Here is an 18,575-nt window from a genome sequence, read left to right on the forward strand (position 1 = left end):
TTTATCATTGCACTCTATGGCTTTCTGCTCTGCCACAGGGCCTCAGATGACCAAGATTGGAACCAAACTGCTCTACCACCAGAGGCCTTGCCATGTCCCATTACAGATACACATTGTACAAATGAGGTGTCCCTGTTCTCACGATGACTCTGTGAAGTACGACATTTCTCAAACACAATAGGTCACACAAAACAAACAATTGGCAAAGAAAATGCTTCAGAAAAGATGGTGAAGCATTATTTGGATGACAGAACCATGCAATCATTTTGCCAAGCAGAAAACATATGTCTTTGCTAATATTCATCAATATCAGTGCAATGTGATAGAGATAAATATTTTATATTATGTACATACATACACAAACACACTTTTAATAGCTAATATTTAAATAAGCACTTTTTAAAAGCACATGAACAAGGTTACTATTGGGAGCAGGATGGAAAACCAGGATCGTATATTATAAGCGTTTTTCCCATGCACACCTTTTTCAGGATTGTGTATCTCCCAGAACATCTTAATGAACATGGCAAAAAAGAAAAATAAAAGTTTTCAGTGAAAAAAGGTGGTTCATAGTTTAAAAGTCAAGTTTTACCACAAGAAACCAAGTTGGAGGTAAGGGTTGAGGAAGGTAGCAGCCAAAAATGACCACTGTAGTTTTGTTTTATTTTGTGTGTGTGTGGTTTGAGCAAGTGGTTGGCATTGTGCACTCAATTGAGGAGGCACTGAAAGAGGGGCAGGTTTGTTGGGGAAAGATAAAAACATGAATTCAGCTTTAAACATGGTGAATTTGAGACGCTTATCAGATATTCGAAGAGAGATGAAGGGTGGGCAACTGGATATGCCATCTGACATTAAGAAAAGAAGCCTGGGCCGAGCACGGTGGCTCACACCTGTAATTCCACACTATGGGAGTCCAAGGCGGGTGGATCACCTGAGGTCAGGAGTTCAAGACCACCATGGCCAACATAGTGAAACCCCGACTCTACTATAAATACAAAAAAATGAGCTGGGCGTGGTGGTACACACCTGTAGTCCCAACTACTCAGGAGGCTGAGGCAAGAGAATTGCTTGAACCTTAGAGGTAGAGGCTGCAGTGAGCCGAGATGATGCCACTGCACTCCAGCCTGGGCAACAGAGTGAGACTCTGTCTCAAAAAAAACAAAAAACAAACAAAAAAAAGAAGCCTGGGTTCAGAGATAAATTTGAAAGTATCATGTACATGCTAATTAATACCAAGGAAATGGAGATCATGTAGGGATGAAACCCGCAGCTAAGGAATAGAAAGCCTAAGGAAACACTGGAGGAAACAACATTTAATGGAGAAGAGGTGAACCCAGCACAGGAGGCTTATGTAATTTCAGACTTATTCAGACTACTCATTCAAAGAATTCCTATAATACCTTTCACCCAGATCTCCCAAATGTTAACGTCTTACCACATTTGCTTTATTTTCTATCTCTAGAAACCCATTATTTTCTGAGCCATTTGAAAGCAAATTGCAGACATGATGTCCCTCTATCCCTTGATATTTAATGTGTATTTTCTAAAAACAAGGACATATTCTTACATATTCTTATTGGAACAATCACCAAAATGAGGAAATTGACATTGATATGATACTATCAGGCAATACAGTACAGACCAGTTGTCTTAATCATGTCCTTTAGAGCAGAAGAAAATCCCTGGACAGGCAGTGTGCTCAGCTGCTACTTCTCTTTAGTCAGAGGAGTGCCTTTCGACGTGGCACAAGTGCTGCCACTCCAAGGTTCCCTGACCCATCTCATGAGAATTTCAGCCAGAATTTTCTAACAAAAGAAGATGCTTAGGCCCTTGGGGAGCTCTAAAGAGCTGTGATTCACCGAGAGTACAGTAGGCGTAAGGCTGGTGGAAGAGTGATCATTTTTGAGAGAAGCCTCTCCCCAGATTTAAGAAGTGCTATTAGTGAAAGCAACAGCTGCAGGAAAAGCAGCGGGTACCAGCGTGATAGACAGGTGGGTGCCAGCAGCATGAAGCTGGGAGAGTCCCAGAGGGAGACCATGTGACTCTGGGAAGTAGAAGGGGAAGTGTCACAGGCTTATTCTTTGAGGAGAGGAAATCCCAAGATCCCACAACTTGGGAAGGCATCTGCAGCCAGCCTGAATATCGCTCCACCTGTGCCCCTGCAGCATGGTTCCTGCCAAGGCCACCGTCAAGAGGGTAGGAAAGCCATCAGCAACCTTTCCAGAGTACTTCCTTTCCCACCAAATATTGCTGGTCTACCATGGAGCTAAATGCAGTTCTCTGTGAGACAATGGGGGAATTTGAATATGGACTGGGAATTAGATGGTATCAAGGGATTATTGCCAATCTTACTATTTGTGGTAAAGGCAAATGGAAATGTCCTTTTCTGGGGAGTTTACTATTCTCTCCACTTTTGTGTAGTTTGACGATTTTCATGTAAGAGAAGAAAGAAACATAGGCCACATTCCCCAGTGTTTTGGTTCAAGGACAATATGAATGGTACATAATGTCATACCCCAAATTCTCCTTGGCTGCAGCAGTCAGGCACTATCCCTTTGATGTTCTGACCTCAGTTTGGACCCCCTGACCCTCAGAAGCTGGGGAACAGCCTTAGTTCAAGGGTCTTGGGCCTTGTTTTGACCGTAAGTTAGTCCCCCAGGGTCTTATCACTGCTTCTCCCAGGAAGCCTCTTGAAATGTCAGGTAAACACAAGTCCTGAGGGCCCTGCCTGACCTGTCAGAGTTCTTCTGGTGAGTACACAGATTCTTTCAATCCCCTGAGACCCCTCACTGCACCACACAGCCATTTGAAACAGCTTTCAGCTCTCACTTGCTATTTGAATCTTAATTCAAATGTCAGCCCAGGAGAGCATGCTGAGCAGGCCCGTGACAAGCTCACGCCATCTGCATTAGTATTTTCCTCCATCATCTTGACAGTTGAGAGTTGGCAGTATTACAATTCAGACGGCACTCTGCGTTTGAAAGGAAAATTATAGTTTTTCAGAATGCAGCTGGTGTGCAAGTGAATAGGGCGAAGTTTCTTCTGTGAAGCCTTTTCCTCATTTTATGATATGAAAATAATAAAATGTAGATTCAGCATGTGATTCTTACTTTACAAGAACCATCAAAAGGCACAGAATTTTGGGGACAAAAGCAAACAAAGCATTCTGTTCCATAGTAGTAATTTTAATAAAAAGCAAAAACAGCAAAACAATCATTTATAAATGATTTCTTCTCTGTTGGAGAAGTTAACACTGTTATTGCTGTATAAACCACTTGGAAATGAGCTATTTCAGTGCCTAGTTAAGATGTATTCTTTCCAGCACATTTTCATTTTGCCAGTTGGGCAGGAAAAACTTCAGTCCACTTTCCTGGAGGGAATTTAACTGAACTACTGCCCACAGGTAACAGTGAACTTTACAAATCACTCCAGTAAGTTTAGTAGCAAAGTAAACATCTTTCTCAAGGGCTAAAACCACAGAAGTTAGACAGAACAAGCAGAGAAGCAGTCTTTTAGGTGTTAAACTTCATGCCACTTGTGCACATTACTCTAGGACACTTGCTTCTGAGAAATACAACACAAATGTTACCTCCCTGGAACTAAGATGTTTCAGTGCTTATGTGTATCAATTTCTTCTCTCTGTCGCCAGTGGCAGTGGTGTGCTGATAAATGTTTAACAACCAGCTCTGGGGGAGGGGGTCTTGATATAGAGTGTTTGCCAATCTCTGTGGTGTAAATACTCTCAGTAGGGCCGATTCTCCAGCTACCAATGGGATGTCACTGAATGGTCAGGTTGGGAAGAGATGGGCAATAGCACGCCATTATATTGTAGCACACCATACGAATACAATAGATGTCAGTATCCTCAAGAACATAGATAATAGTAAAATAACTAGGAAGTGATGAGTTTTGAGTATTTATTACTGTTTTTAATATACTTTAATTGTAGGTTAATATAATCTCTAATGGTCACTGTGGCTGTGTTTACCAACCAGCTTTCAAAATTCCTGAAAATTGAACAATCCACTCTGTCATGGGCCAGTGCAGACCAGTTCAACACACCACTGGAACTCGAGCCCTCAAGGTGGGACTAAGCAAACCAGGCACCTGCCTAGTCCTGCCTCTACAGTGACCTTTATTAACTCTGCAGAATGATTAAGGGCCCCAGCTCTCCCCTTACAGGAGATCCGTGTTCCTTCTACATAGGAGATTATGGGAGTCCCACTCCGGATAGGCCCAGGACAGCAGAATTTTAGCTGCTTTATTGGTTAGTTCCATCTGATTTCAGGGCTGTCATCCCTGCCAAGTCCAGATGGTGCTGTCGGACTATCAGAGTTCCCCACACAGCCCCCTCCCCCCAGCCTTCTGCACTCCCCTCACCCTCTATTTGACAGGTTTAATTCACGTCCCTGGCACCGCCTCCTTCCATTTGATGCGAAGCCAGCAAACCTAATACAGGAAGAGCCAAAAAACCCAGGTGCTAAATCATCCAAGGTCAGGCTGCTTTCCAGGTTGGCTTTCCAGTCTCCCAGTTGTCTGAGGCAGTCTTTCCTCCAGGATTTTTCTTAGCCAAATACGTTCGCTAGATCTTGCACACAGCATCATAAAACCTCAAGGATGGATGGGACCTTCCAGTCATTAGGCCTGAACCACAGCATGCTTGAGCTGCCGCCAGCCCTGCCCCCAGCAGCTCTTTTTCCCAGCTGTAAAGCTGCTATCTGCCAGCTTTTATCCCTTGGCACTGAGCCCTGATCTCAAGAAGGCGATGCTTGTATTCCTCACAGTGGGGGGAGCAAGAGGAAAGGAACCTATGGAAAGCCAGGCATGTGGTTAAGTGCGACACATTCAAGTTTATCACATTTATAGGTGACAAAATTAAAGTTTAGCAAGTTGAAGTAAAGTGTCCCTGGGTCACACAAGCTTTAAGTTACGTGGATTTGAACTGGATCTGACTCAAACTAGTACCATTCACATTAGTCCATGCTGCCTTCCAAAAGGCGTGCCCCTGGCAACGAGTGGTGAATATGGTCATTGTGATGCCTGGCTTGTGTCGTGAGAATAAAATAATGCATCGCCTTAAGAGATGGCACTCGAATTCCCCTTGAGAGGGAACTGTCTTTGTCCAGGAAAATGCTTTTAATAAGCCACTCATGGTAAAAGGTGAAGTAGTGACGGTAAGGGTGTTGGCAGGAATCAAATTAAGAAAAGGAATGGCTATCCATCTGGCTGTATGTGAGAATATAAATGGATCTGCTTTGTCCCAAGGACAGGAAACAGGGACCACGTGGAGTGGAAGGTGAGTGGAGATTCCTCCATAGTATATAAAAAGAACATTCTATAAATGGGGTGCCGAGTCTGCACTGTTGTAGCATCTGCCATTCCTTCCCACGTCACTGAGACACACACAGGCACACACACTCACTCACTTGAATTTTGCTATGTGGAAATGGGCAAGGGAACTGAGCTTCATGTCTCAGCTGATGCATTGCAGGGATAAGACGCTGTTTAAAATGAGGTAGCAGAAGTGTGGAGTCAGCAGTGGCTGCAAAAATATAAGTCTCTGAGAAATCACAGAAATGTAGAGGTTCAGAACCAGAATCCAGTTATCAGACCTATCTGGATTTCAAGAGGCAGGGAGTCCTCAGCTGACATTTGGGTTACAACAGGGATGCATCTGTGCCTAATGTCTGGCTGCAAGGGGGACGCACTGTGGAACAGAAAGTAGGGGGAAACTTTTGACCTTGTTGCTGATTGAAACTGGAGCATGTGAATCAAACAGGATTTCTTTTTGGGTGTGCCTAATGCAGTAGGTTTAGGAGCTGCAAACCCTTGGGTTCCAGGACATTCCGCAGTGAGGGAACATTGGCTGAATTGGAGCCAAATAAGCTTTCAGTTAGCTTGGCATGGGCTTTCTTCCTCACATCCCACCACTGAAAGTGTGGGGTAGAGTTAAATGGTCTTGGCTGGTCTAAAGACGGTGCGGGCCAGAAGCCAGCTTGCATCATGGAAATATACATGCCTTTGGGGCTCTCACCTAGAAGCCATCCAAGTGCTGAACCCTTGACGGCTGGCACATCAACACCGTGTTGATCCAGAACAGAGGCTCATCAGAAGGGGAAGAGGCGGAGGCTAGGCCCAGGATGGGAGCATGTGCTCGATTCCAGGGAGGGATGGAGCTACCCCCGGCAGCATGCCAAAGTGGATGAGGAATCAGGTTGCCTGAGTCCAGCCTTGCTATTGACTGGCAAGTGACCACGGCCTCTGGAACTAAGATTCCCTATTTATAAAATGGGGGACTAGACTGGTCTCCAAAATGCTATTTCCATGATCTCAAATGGGGCTCATAAGCGACTTTCTTAGTGTGGCCCTGGAACCCCAGAGAACACCACACAGTGAAATTACCAAACCAGGTTGGAATGCCAGCACAGGGCTTGGGACAGTGCATGTTGGCACAGAAACTGTACCTAGACAAGGAAATGGAAAGGCTTAAAAGAAAGTTTTCACATTCAGCCCTGTGGTTTTAGGAGGGAGGGCTGCAGAGTCTAGCCATAGACCTGGAATGGAGGCATGATTTAGTTTTAGGAAAAGATTAAAACACTATATCCCTTAGAAGAATTGTCTTCCAGGTAACATTTTAAAGTAACAATCTGTACTGATCTTGAGTCTCAGAGGTAGAGTCAAAAATAGTCCCAGATCTAAGAACATTCACTTTAGGGACAGTGACAAATATGGCTATTTTCAGGGGCCTTCCCAAGACATCTACTCAGACTAATGGCAAACAGGCTTACCTCCAGTTACAAAGGAAAATATTAAACTGTAGTGACTTGACTAAGGTTGGATTTATTCTCTGACCTGACTCCTTAAACTGACCTGCTAAGGCTATGCCTGCACATAGTATGCCGGTTCATTAGACTCTGGGAGGGTCAGCTTTTATTTGGGCGGTCCTAAAACTCCCCAGGCAGCTGCTTACATCTTCCCCAGATTTGCATTCAGTGTTCTCAAGACCAGCATTCCTCAGGATTTAAAGAAGGGAGGAAGCACATCTCCCCCACTTCTCCAGGGTGGGTGGAAATCCATGCATCTCATTATCTTTATGCAGAAGAGCTTCAAAGACATCTACTTCTAATCAATACATATTCATGATTCTTTCATTAAAACAGCCCACAGAAGAGCCATTTTTTCCCTCCTTCCTACTAGAATTCCAAATGATCCCAATTTTCTCTTTCTTTCACAAAACTATTCCAGACCTTTCCCTTTTTCCTTTCCTCCTCTCCTGGTCCCCATGGTCATGGAATCTCCTTTTAGCTGGAACCAGTGAGCCTGCAATTGTGACACTAGTGGCTTATGATCCACTTATATTGTTTCTGAGATCCTAAAGACCTAAAGCCCCAAATCCTCATTTTGGCAACCCCATATCTGATCAGAAAAACAGCATGAAGACGCTTTTCCCAAGTGCAGAATCGTATATTCTGAGTGACTGAGCTATTGGCATTCAAGTTTTGACCAGTTTCAAGATGCTACTACCAGGTAATGGAAAGACCATATACAGACACTGCAATCTATGTTACATAAGGAAGACTTCGTTAGTTGGTATACAAGAGTGGAGAGTTTCAGGTTATATACGATACATCCAGAAGGCTGTTTGAATACACAAAGAGCCATATTCCTTTCAGGTCTTAAGTTTCCCTGGCTGGAAGTGAGGCCTCTGAGAAGCTGCATTCCTTTCTCAGGGTCCTTACCACTGTTCAGTGTGCTAATGCCAAGAATGTATGGCTTTTTTTTTTTTGAGATGGAGTCTCACTCTGTTGCCCAGGCTGGAGTGCAGTGGCCCAATCTCAGCTCACTGCAAGCTCCGCCTCTCGGGTTCACACCATTCTCCCGCCTCAGCCTCCCGAGTAGCTGGGACTACAGGCGCCGGCCACCACACCCGGCTAATTTTTTGTATTTTTAGTAGAGACGGGGTTTCACTGTGTTAGCCAGGATGGTCTCAATCTCCTGACCTCGTGATCCATCCGCCTTGGCCTTCCTAAGTGCTGGGATTCCAGGTGTGAGCCACCACGCCCGGCCTGGCCTTTTTCTTTGTTAAGGAGTGATGTGAAACTGTTACAGATCAGATGTGGGAGGTGTTCTACTACCATTAACTTACATGCACCAGTATCACTTACTTCCTTCAGCCTCAAAGAGGTAAACAAATGAGGCATTTTCTCTATCTGAATGAAACACGGAGACATAGAGTTCCTGTCATTGCACAAGGTCAGCTGTTCAAGCAGAGAGCCAGAACTAGGCTCTGGCTCTGCACCCCATGTTCCTTTAGCAGGCCTGTGGCCAGCTATGACAAGTATAGCCTGAGGCTCACAGAGCCCACAGCCAGCATGGTATGGGAAATCCTGGATTGGGGCTGGTTGTGGTCCAGCTGTGATCCAGCTTTCTCCGCTTCTAGACAGGACTGGTGCCAGGCAATGAAGCCAATGACTACAGATGTCACTCACAGCTGGAAAATGGGCCTCCTTTGGCAAAGGAATCTGGAGCACTCTCTAGCTGCTCTGCTCAGGCTGGGGCCCTGCTAGCCTCCTTTTAGATAAAGTGGGGAGACTAGATTCACACCAAACAGTGGAAATGAGGGAATGCAGCTTTCAGATGATCATCACTTGGTTAAGTTTGCACAGAAGGTGTAACCAGTTCCAGTGAGAACAAATCTAAAGCTGTCCGTCTTTTAAAGCCACCCTGAGTGGTAAAGATAAGGTACATGTCTTAACTTATATAAAGGTGAAGTATTATTTTTCAACTGTACAAGACACATTACTAGGGTTACAGTTCAGTGGCATGCACCTTATGTTGGACTGCATTTAAACTACAACTGTGCAGTGTGACATCTCCATTACATGGCACCAAACATTTGTCAATTGTACAACTATTACTTGGTGAGATCTGGTTTTAACTACAATACTTTAAAAGCCAATTTCTATTTAAATGTATTATGAAAAAATGCAATAGCTTAACTTTATACACATTTACATTTCTGGCAGAGTAAGTACAGTAATTTCTGCACCCGAATGGGTAGTGTTGCCTTCGAAGTAGTCACCTTGGGAAGACGTATGTTTATTCCAGTGAAGCTGACCTTACACAGAACATTTCTAGAACCCTCTTTAGAAACTGTCAACTTGTAAGGGTCTTCAGTGTTGGTAAATCTTTGTCCTTTAAGGGTAGATCTATTTTTTGAGGAATGATTTTGTTTTTTAACAGCTAAAGAGCATTAGAAAATAAGTCTGCTAAATAAAATGGGTGATGAAGCTCAGGATTACCTTGGTGGGCAGGAGGAGGGGTTGGATAAAACACAAGGTCTGACTATAAAGTTGCGAGGCTTTTTGCCTTGCATGGCTTCAAAGGTAACCCCAAAGGGGAACCCTAAGTGTTCTTAGCACATGCAACCTCAAGAAAATAACTCCAATTATGCTAACTCTTGAGTGCATATGTTCCAGTGTATTTGGTTAAAAAGGTATCTTTGCTTATTTTCAGTCATATTTCATATAAGCAGAAATGGAAAACTCCATCTCTGTGATTTCTCCCAAGGGAAAGATCTCATCTACTGCTTAGAGAATGAAAATAAAAAGCACTTGGTGTCATGTCTACATTAGCCCCGCCAAAATGTGCAATGAGTAATTCCTGATACCTGAGTCTTCCCCGTTTGGAAAAGTGGGTAAGGACAGGTGTCTGGATCCTAGGTAAAAGGAGAATTTCAAGGGGATTGGAGTGTTTCCAATGGCTCCCATCTACTCAATAGACTTACAACACACACTCATACAAGGAAACCTCCTACAGCTAAGCAGTACACAAAGTTTCAGTAGAGGAGGGGAAGAATGATGATCTCCAAGTGGCTTTCTATGGTAAAAACCCTGGCTTCTGGATGACAAGTGAACAGAGTCCATTGAAAAAGAAAGTCCATGGTGTTAGATTCTAGTGCACGCTTAAGAAATAAAGTGTGTGGCCACTAGCTCATTGAAGTGCATTTCCAGCTGAGGCCAAAGGCAGCAAAGGTGCAAGAAGCTGCTAGAGCTGACATTAGTTGAAGCAGGGTCTGTAAATTCAGAGTGGCAAAGCAATTTGTAGAAAGGCCCAGTTACAAAGCAGGACATTTGCCAACCTGTGAAGTCAAAGAACGTTCAATCTCACTTTCTACAAAGTGCTTCATTGAAAATGCTAATGAGGAAGCTCCCTAAAACACCATATCCTGAGTGTCGGAGAAATATGGTCAAGATGGTGATTGATGGGGAGCAGAGATTGATCCTCTAATAGTGTTTGAACTGTGTATTTTCCAAGCATCACACACACACTTAGTGAAGAACCTATTACTGCAGTCACATTCCAGCTCGCCTGCACATGCTTCCATCCCATGCTTGCTTTTGAGTACATATTTCCATAAGCCATTTCGAGTTAATGGGTTCTACTGCTAAAAGTCCGAAGCAGCAGCAGGGTCAGTGCCTTAGAGTCGGCTGTAACATCCACGTGCTCACAGCAGACGTCAGTCTCATATTGATCAGTCGGGATGTTGTTCTTGGTGAGTGTTTTTATATTTGTCTTTGTAAAAACCACAAAGCTAGGCCATTTGCTTAAATCATCGTTAGAAAAAATGCTGAGTGCCCAGATGGGATTTCTAGTTTCTGTGCAAATGAAATCACATTAGTCCAGATTTTATTCACTCAAAACTACTAGGGAAGCAGTAGGATTTGGTTTAAATGCTGCCAAAGAGCAGGAATTCACTTAAGTTTTAATTCAGAAGCAATCCTGTTGTTAATGTTGTAGCCAGGTTCGGACAGCATGGAGGGTGGGGCCCCCACTGTGCTTGCTGAGGAATCCCGGATCTCTCCCAGTTCAGGCTCACTTTCGCTAGAGGTAGACCCACTGTTGATGGTGTAGACGCTCTCTGCAACTCCCTGAGCTGAAGCACAGCCATCCGGCTCGTTCTTCTCCCTCGGACTCGACAGTCCTGGGAGGACAGCCATCTTTCCAGTCTGCCTGTTTGGCAGCAAGGACATGGTATAGTCTGCAATGATCCCACCCACATCTAAGTTGCATGCCTGGTCGAAGGCTAGGAAGCCAACATTAGCGTTTGCCTCACACACCACAAAGGAGCCATCGTCCATGATAAGGAGATCAATGCCACAGAAGTCCATGCCTAGGATGTTGGACACCTGAATAGCCAACTGCTTGCCTTGTTCTGTCAGCGGGCACATGACACCCACGCCACCTGTGGGGAAAGCACAGTGATGTAAAGGTGACAACTGAGAAGTCAGATGACTCTTCAAAGAAGAGACAGGGGTCTGCTCAGGAGGGGAAGAAAGACAGGCTCGATCATTAATCACAGAAGGTCTGGATGGAAATCACTACACCCTTCAGGAAAACAATACAGCCAATTTTTATCTAGTCTTAAAAATGCTGATTTCCTCTGACCCAGCCATCCCACTACCACGGAAATAATCCTATGGTACGGGGGGAAAAAAGCTTTATGCACAAAGATGTTAATGGCAGTATTATTTAAAATACAAATCATAGAGCCAGGTAAATGATGGGCACTTAATAAATATTCAATACATATTGAATGATGAAATGAAAAATTATAATCTAAATCTCTCACAGTAGGGAAAAACAGTGTATTGTACAGCCATTAATAATAATGCCAGCTGGGTACAGTGACTCACGCCTGTAATCCCAGCACTTTGGGAGGCTGAGGTGAGAGGGCTGCTTGAGGCCAAGAGTTTGGACCAGCCTGTGCATCATAACGAGACCCCATCTCTACAAAAAACAAAAATAAAACTAGGTGGGTATGGTGGCTCGCTGTAGGGTTCCTCCTCCCCCAGCCTCCCAAGTGCTGCAGTCCCAGCTACAGTGGCGTGATCTTGGCTCACTGCAAGTTCCGCCTCCCGGGTTCACACCATTCTTCTGCCTCAGCCTCCCGAGTAGCTGGGACTACAGGCACCTGCCACCATGCGCGGCTAATTTTTTTTGTATTTTTAGTAGACACAGGGTTTCATCGTGTTAGCCAGGATGGTCTCGATCTCCTGACCTCGTGATCTGCCCGCCTCAGCCTCCCAAAGTGCTGGGATTACAGGTGTAAGCCACCATGCCCGGCCACAACTTACTGATTTTTAAGAAGAGAGATGGCACCTTCTGCCGTCTTTCTGTGCTGCCATAATGGTGCACGTCAATGTCCTGGCTGATGCTCTCAAGGGCATCACCAATGCCGAAAAGAGGCAAACGCCAGGTTCTTATTAGGCCATGCTCCAAAGTCATCATCTGGTTTCTAACTGTGATGACAAAGCATAGTTACGTTCGCAAATCTGAAACACTGATGATCACAGAGCTGGGAAAATTGCTGTGAACCTCACAGGCAGGTTAAACAAGTGGGGAATGAATGGCCCCAGTCTGATGTGCAACTTCAAGATCAGAAAAATGGCAGAATAATCTGCTCCCATTCCATCAGTTTGGTTTCACTGTACTGACAACCTCAGCTAGCATCATGGCCATCATGGCCTGCGAAAAAGTAAGATGAAAACACACAGATGGGAAAATCCTGGGATTAATTTTCTAGGGATGTAATACATATTAATATTTATAAATAAAATGCCTCAATGGACCAAAAAACAAAAAACCAAAAAAACAGAGATATGGAAAGGACTGAGACAAAATCCTGAACCAAGGACAGAGAGACTGATTGCTCTTACTTTGCTAAAAAGCTAGGACTTCAGATTTGTCTCCAGTTAGTCTCCTTGGAAAGATTTAAGAATTGTATTCTCAGGTCCAACAACTAGTGTCTTTACCTTAACAATGTCCCTTCCCACCTATGACACTGTATCTAAAAAAGGCTATAAAACAGTTTTAAAACAGCTCACCAAGTAAAGCAACATGGATAAATTATAAAGCCACATGGTTACTAATGAATGGATTTTGTAAGGTAACTAAAAAAGTCAAAATGATAATACACAAGGTTCAATACTTTGGCACTAAACATGATGATCATGAAAATGGGCTGGGCATGGTGGCTTACACCTGTAATCCCAGCACCTTGGGAGGCCAAGGCGGGTAGATCTCTTGAGGCCAGCCTGGCCCACATGATGAAACTGTGTCTCTACTAAAAACACAAAAATCAGCCAGGTGTGGTGGTACACACCTATAGTCCCAATTACTCGGGTGGCTGAGGCATGAGAATCACTTGAACCTGGGAGGCGGAGGTTGCAGTGAGCTGGGATCATGCCACTGCATTCTGGCCTGGGCAACAGAACAAGACTGTCGCAGAAAAAAAAAAAAAAAAGAAAGAAAGAAAAAAGAAAATGAGATAACATGTAAGGTACTTAGTAGTATGTCAACCTGAATCTAGCATTTGACTCCAACACACCACTTTATCACAATTATCTTATAATTATCTCTTCCTTCCTCCTCCTCCTCTTCTTTTTAAGAGATAGGGTCTCACTCTGTTGCCCAGACTGTCGTGCTATGGCGCAATGATAGCTCACTGCAGCCTCAAACTCCTGGGCTCAAAGGATCCTCCCACCTTAGCTTTGTGAGTTCAGCTGGGACTACAGGCATGTGCTACTGCACTTGGCTAACTTAAAAAAAAAAAATTTGTAGAGATGGGGTCTCACTTTGTTGTCCAGACTGGCCTCAAACTCCTGGCTTTAAGTGATCCTCCTGCCTTGGCCTTCCAAAATGCTGGGATTACAAGCATAAGCCACCACACCTGGCCCATATGTCTTCTTTATGGGACCACATGCTACCCGAGGGCAAGGGCTCTCTCATCATCTCTACGCTCCAGGCATCCATCACAGAGTCTGTTCCTGGAAATGCTCAATGACTATCAATGAAAGAAGCACCAGACAGTGTCTAAGCCTCTTTATTATAAGTCACTGGACTTGGTATACTCACTCATATGGTGATTTAGGAAATAATAACTAGTGATTGTGATTTTTTCCCTATTACCAACATATAAACTCATTCAATAAAGTTGACAATAGCTTTCTGCGATGGGGACAAGAACTTACATCCCTCTTGGAGTATCGCCATTCAGTACAACAGAAAACAAACTTTATTAATGGGTTAATGGGATGGGTTTATGCATTCGACCAAAGCATAAACTGTAGCTTTCTAATAGCATCATACAAAAAAGGAAAACACTTCCATTAAAATATAAAAGGAAAATATGGTATTTCTCCTGTCATCACTTTAGACTCTTATTTTTTTTGCCTGAGCTGTTGCAACAGCTTCAAGCCTCACCTCCCTGCCTCCCATCTTATGCCTTCATTCCATCCTTTACCCAGATGGGAGTTTTTCTCCAATGTCGGTCCTCATGTCAGTCCCTTTTTAAGTCTTAACACCTAGAGGAGAGGGTTCAGTCCTCCGTGTCCTGACACTCCTTGTCTGACCTCTGCCACAGTGCTTATACTCATATGCTCCCCTCCAGGATTGCTTGCTGCCATAGGAAAGGGGTTGTTCCTCATTCTCATCTGTGAGATCCTGGTGTCTAGCAGAGGGTCTGACAAGACAGTAGGGATCGATATACATTTGGTGAATGGGTCCAAATACCCTAATGAAACCCTGTGCTTTTACACCTTACCGAGAGAGCAGTTGCTCTGCATCCGTCCATCAGTGGAGCAGCGAAGCATGGAGCCTATGACCTGGCCCCCTACCACCACCACCCGGATGTCCTTTCCATGGGACTCCTTCACATACTTCTGGAACAGGTAGGGCACATCGTGGCGGATCAGATGGCAGATGTCAGAGAGGTGATGTTTATCTCTTGCCAGAAAAACAGCTTTTCCTTTAAGAAGAGAAAGAGCAAGAAAGGGGTTTAGAGAAGCTCTGGACTCTGTACTTGCCATCTGGCCTCCTTGTCCATCAAGTCATCAGTTCCCTCTGAACTTGCCTCACTTTGGTCCCTTCTATTTCTCTGCTAGACTTTTGCTTCTTATCAAATGACCATGGAACCTTACTTTCCCTTAACTTTCCTCAGGTCCTAATACCCTCTCCCTCCACCATCACTCTTTTTGAAATGACATAATGATTATTCCAGAAACACAGAGAAAGAGCCAAAATAGAATCCCAAGGATCTAATCAATTCAGTCCCCAAAACAGTTAATTAGCATCTGCCATCACCCCCGTGATGCTGATGAGGCAGGATCGACATCTAACTCATTTTTAAAAAACTCCTCAGACCTAACACTGGGCTGGATGCACAGGGCGGATGTCAATTAATGTTTGTAGAACATAATTTATTGAACATACTTTAGAGAAATTCCAAGTTCTGAAGAGAGATCCCAAAAAAAAGGTAGCACAGAGTGATATAACATCAAGAGAGGTCTATGCATAATTCTGTGGGAGCTCAAAGTAGGGAACCACTGACAGGCATCCTTCCTTGTAGACATAAAGTTATTATTTGGCTATACCCATTTAATTCTCAAAGGAATGGCCTATGCCTCTGTTGATCTCTGCAGAAAGCATTCCTTCTTGATTCTAAATTATTTTCTGTTCAAATCGCCTACACTTTTGTAATAATTTAGCATCAGCTTTTTTTTTTTTTTTTTTTTTTGAGACAGAGTCTCGCTCTGTCACCCAGGCTAGAGTACAGTGGCACGATCTTGGGTTGCTGCAACCTCCGCCTCCCAGGCTCAAGAAATTCTCCTGCCTCAGCCTCAAGAGTAGCTTGGATTACAGACACACACCACCATGCCTGGTATTTTTGTATTTTTAGTACAGATGGGGTTTCACCATGTTGGCCAGGCTGGTCTCGAACTCTTGGCCTCAAGTAATCTGCCTGCCTCAGCCTCCCAAAGTGCTGGAATTACAGGTGTGAGTCACCATGCCCAGCCAACATTGGCTTTTCCATTGATATATTAGTTAACAGACCTGAGCAGGGGTTCTGATAAATTTGCTCTGCAAATCTGACATGAGCATGCCCAGTCTGAGCATTCTTTTCAGCAAATATGGAACAAAGAGGTGGTTTTCCTAAGCTTTGTGTCACCATCTTACAAGGACTGGAACTCTTTTGAAGTCTTAATAAAAAGACCAGTCCCAGGCCAGGTGCAGTGGCTCATGCCCGTCATCCCAGCACTTTGGGAGGCTGAGATGGGCAGATCACCTCAGGTCAGGAGGTTAAGACCAGCCTGACCAACATGGAGAAACCCCATCTCTACTAAAAATACAAAATTAGCTGGGCATGGTGGTGCATGCCTATTATCCCAGCTACTCGGGAGGCTGAGGCAGGAGAATCGCTTGAACCCAGGAGGCAGAGAGGTTGTGGTGAGCCAAGATGGTGCCACTGAACTCCAGACTGGGCAACAAGAGCGAAACTTCATCTCAAAAACAAACAAACAAACAAACAAACCAGTCCCTAGTGGTACATACAACTGAAAAGTAAATTCCAAAATATGTTATAACCAGGATGCAATCATTCCCAAGATGACTGGACCCTAGACACCTGACAGAGCTGAAGGAGTATGGCCACATGATCTGAAGATGGCCACGTGGCAGGTGACAGGAGAGTGTGCAGGTAAGTGGGTATGTCAGGGAAGTTGGATAGGACCCAGCAAGGGGTCACAAGAGGAAAATGGACAGGCCCCAGCAAGGGTGGACGATGCAGCGTCAGTGTTCCCTGTCTTCAATCAATGAGTGTGGGGCAAAAAGATACACATCTGATGCCAGGAGATCTGGAGATCTGACTTCCGGCAACAGATGGCTGGGATTCAGGTATCTGCTCTGGGTTCTCCAGACATTAGGTAGGATTTTCAGCAGAGATGGGGACTAGACATAGGAACTGGGTTACTTGGTTTCAGGTACAGAAGTTCTAATATGGGGGTCAGTCTACAGTTAATAAAGGAGCTACAGTTTTAAGGCAAGAAGGAAAAAAGGAGAAAAAGGCAGTAAGATTGGTTAATCATGTACTAAGTGCCAAGCACTTTGATTTTTTATTATTTCACTTATACTTCATGCTAGCACTAGGAAGCCATTATAACAAGGATGGTTAATCCCATTTGAGAGAAAACGGGTCCAATCTCAAAACTTACTATAAAGTTACAGTAATCAAGACAGTGTGGCCTGGCATAAAGATAGAACTATATCAATGGAATAAAATTGAGAGCCCAGAAATAAACCTTCACGCACATGGCAAACTGATTTTTGACAAGGGTTCCAACAGCATTTAGTGGGGGAATGAACAGGCTCTTCAACAAATGGTACTGGGAAAAACTGGATATCCACATTCAGAAGAATAAAGTTGAACCTCTACTTCATACCAAACATAAAAATTAACTCAAAATGGATCAAAGACTCAAAGGTAAGGGCTAAAACTATGAAGCTTTTAGAAGGCAACATAAATGTAAATCTGTGTGGCTTTGGATTAGGCAAGCACAAAATGACATCAAAAGCATTTGGAAACAAACAAACAAACAAACAGACAAGTTAGACTTTACCAAAATAAAAAACTTTTGTGCATCAAATATACTATATCAAGAAATGAAAAGACAACCTATGGGAATGGGAAAAACATGTTCAAACATGTTATTATATATCTAATAAGGATTTAGAATCTACATTATATGGCTGGGCGCAGTGGCTCATGCCTGTAATCCCAGCATTTTGGGAAGCCGAGGTGGGTGGATGGCTTGAGTCCAGGAGTTTGAGACCAGCCTGGGCAACATGACAAAATCTCATTTCTATAAAAAATGAAAAATCAGCCAGGCATGGTGGTGCATGCCTATAGTCCCAGCTACTTGGGAGGCTGAGGCAGGAGGATTGTTTGAGCCCAGGATGCAGAGGCTACAGTGAGCCAAGATCACACCATTGCAGTCCAGTGAGAGCCTATCTCAAAAAAAAAAAAGGAATCTACATTATACAAGAATCCTTTAAACTTGAAAATAAAAAGATTAAAAATCCAGTTAAAAAGTGGGCAAAGGATATGAAAAAACATTCCTTCAAAGAAGATACACAAATGGCCAACAAGCACATGAAAAGTTGTTCAACATCGTTAGTCTTTGGGCAAATGCAAGTTGAAACCACAATGAGATACCATTTCACACTCACTAGATAGCTATAATAAACACACATAGATACATAACAAATAACAAGTGATGGTGGGGATATGGAGAAACTGGAGCCCTCAAACACTGCTGGTGGAAATGTAAAATGTGGTACAGCCATACAACGGTCATATTATTAAGTCACAAAAAGAGATAAACTAGTGTTACTTGTGACAACACGGATGAACCTTGAAGGCATCATGCTAAGCGAAAGAAGCCAGACACCAAAGTCCACATACTGTATAAATCCATTCACATAAAATAGCCAAAACAGGTAAATCTATAGTAACCGAAAGTATTATTATTATTATTTTTTTTTTTTTTTTTTTTTTTTGAGACAGAGTCTCGCTCTGTCACCCAGGCTGGGGTGCAGTGGCCGAATCTCAGTTCACTGCAAGCTCCGCCTCCTGGGTTTACGCTATTCTCCTGCCTCAGCCTCGAGTAGCTGGGACTACAGGCGCCCGCCACCTCGCCCGGCTAGTTTTTTGTATTTTTTAGTAGAGACGGGGTTTC

At 43.8% G+C, this 18,575-nt stretch overlaps 1 protein-coding gene across 1 annotated transcript in view; it reads right to left on the reverse strand.

Annotated features, from left to right (window-relative positions):
* Positions 1-3,164: 3,164 nt before the first annotated feature.
* LOC105494839 (ribosomal modification protein rimK like family member A) overlaps positions 3,165-18,575 on the reverse strand; it is a 41,224-nt gene continuing 25,813 nt past the window's right edge. The window contains exons 4-5 of the mRNA XM_011763723.2: positions 14,606-14,809; positions 3,165-11,245 (exon numbers count right to left, since the gene is read on the reverse strand). Coding sequence (XP_011762025.1) covers positions 10,755-11,245; positions 14,606-14,809 — 695 coding nt within the window. The 3' untranslated portion in view covers positions 3,165-10,754. The remainder of the gene's footprint in view (positions 11,246-14,605; positions 14,810-18,575) is intronic.

Source organism: Macaca nemestrina, chromosome 1 (genome assembly GCF_043159975.1).
Source record: "Macaca nemestrina isolate mMacNem1 chromosome 1, mMacNem.hap1, whole genome shotgun sequence".
Lineage (NCBI taxonomy): Eukaryota > Metazoa > Chordata > Mammalia > Primates > Cercopithecidae > Macaca > Macaca nemestrina.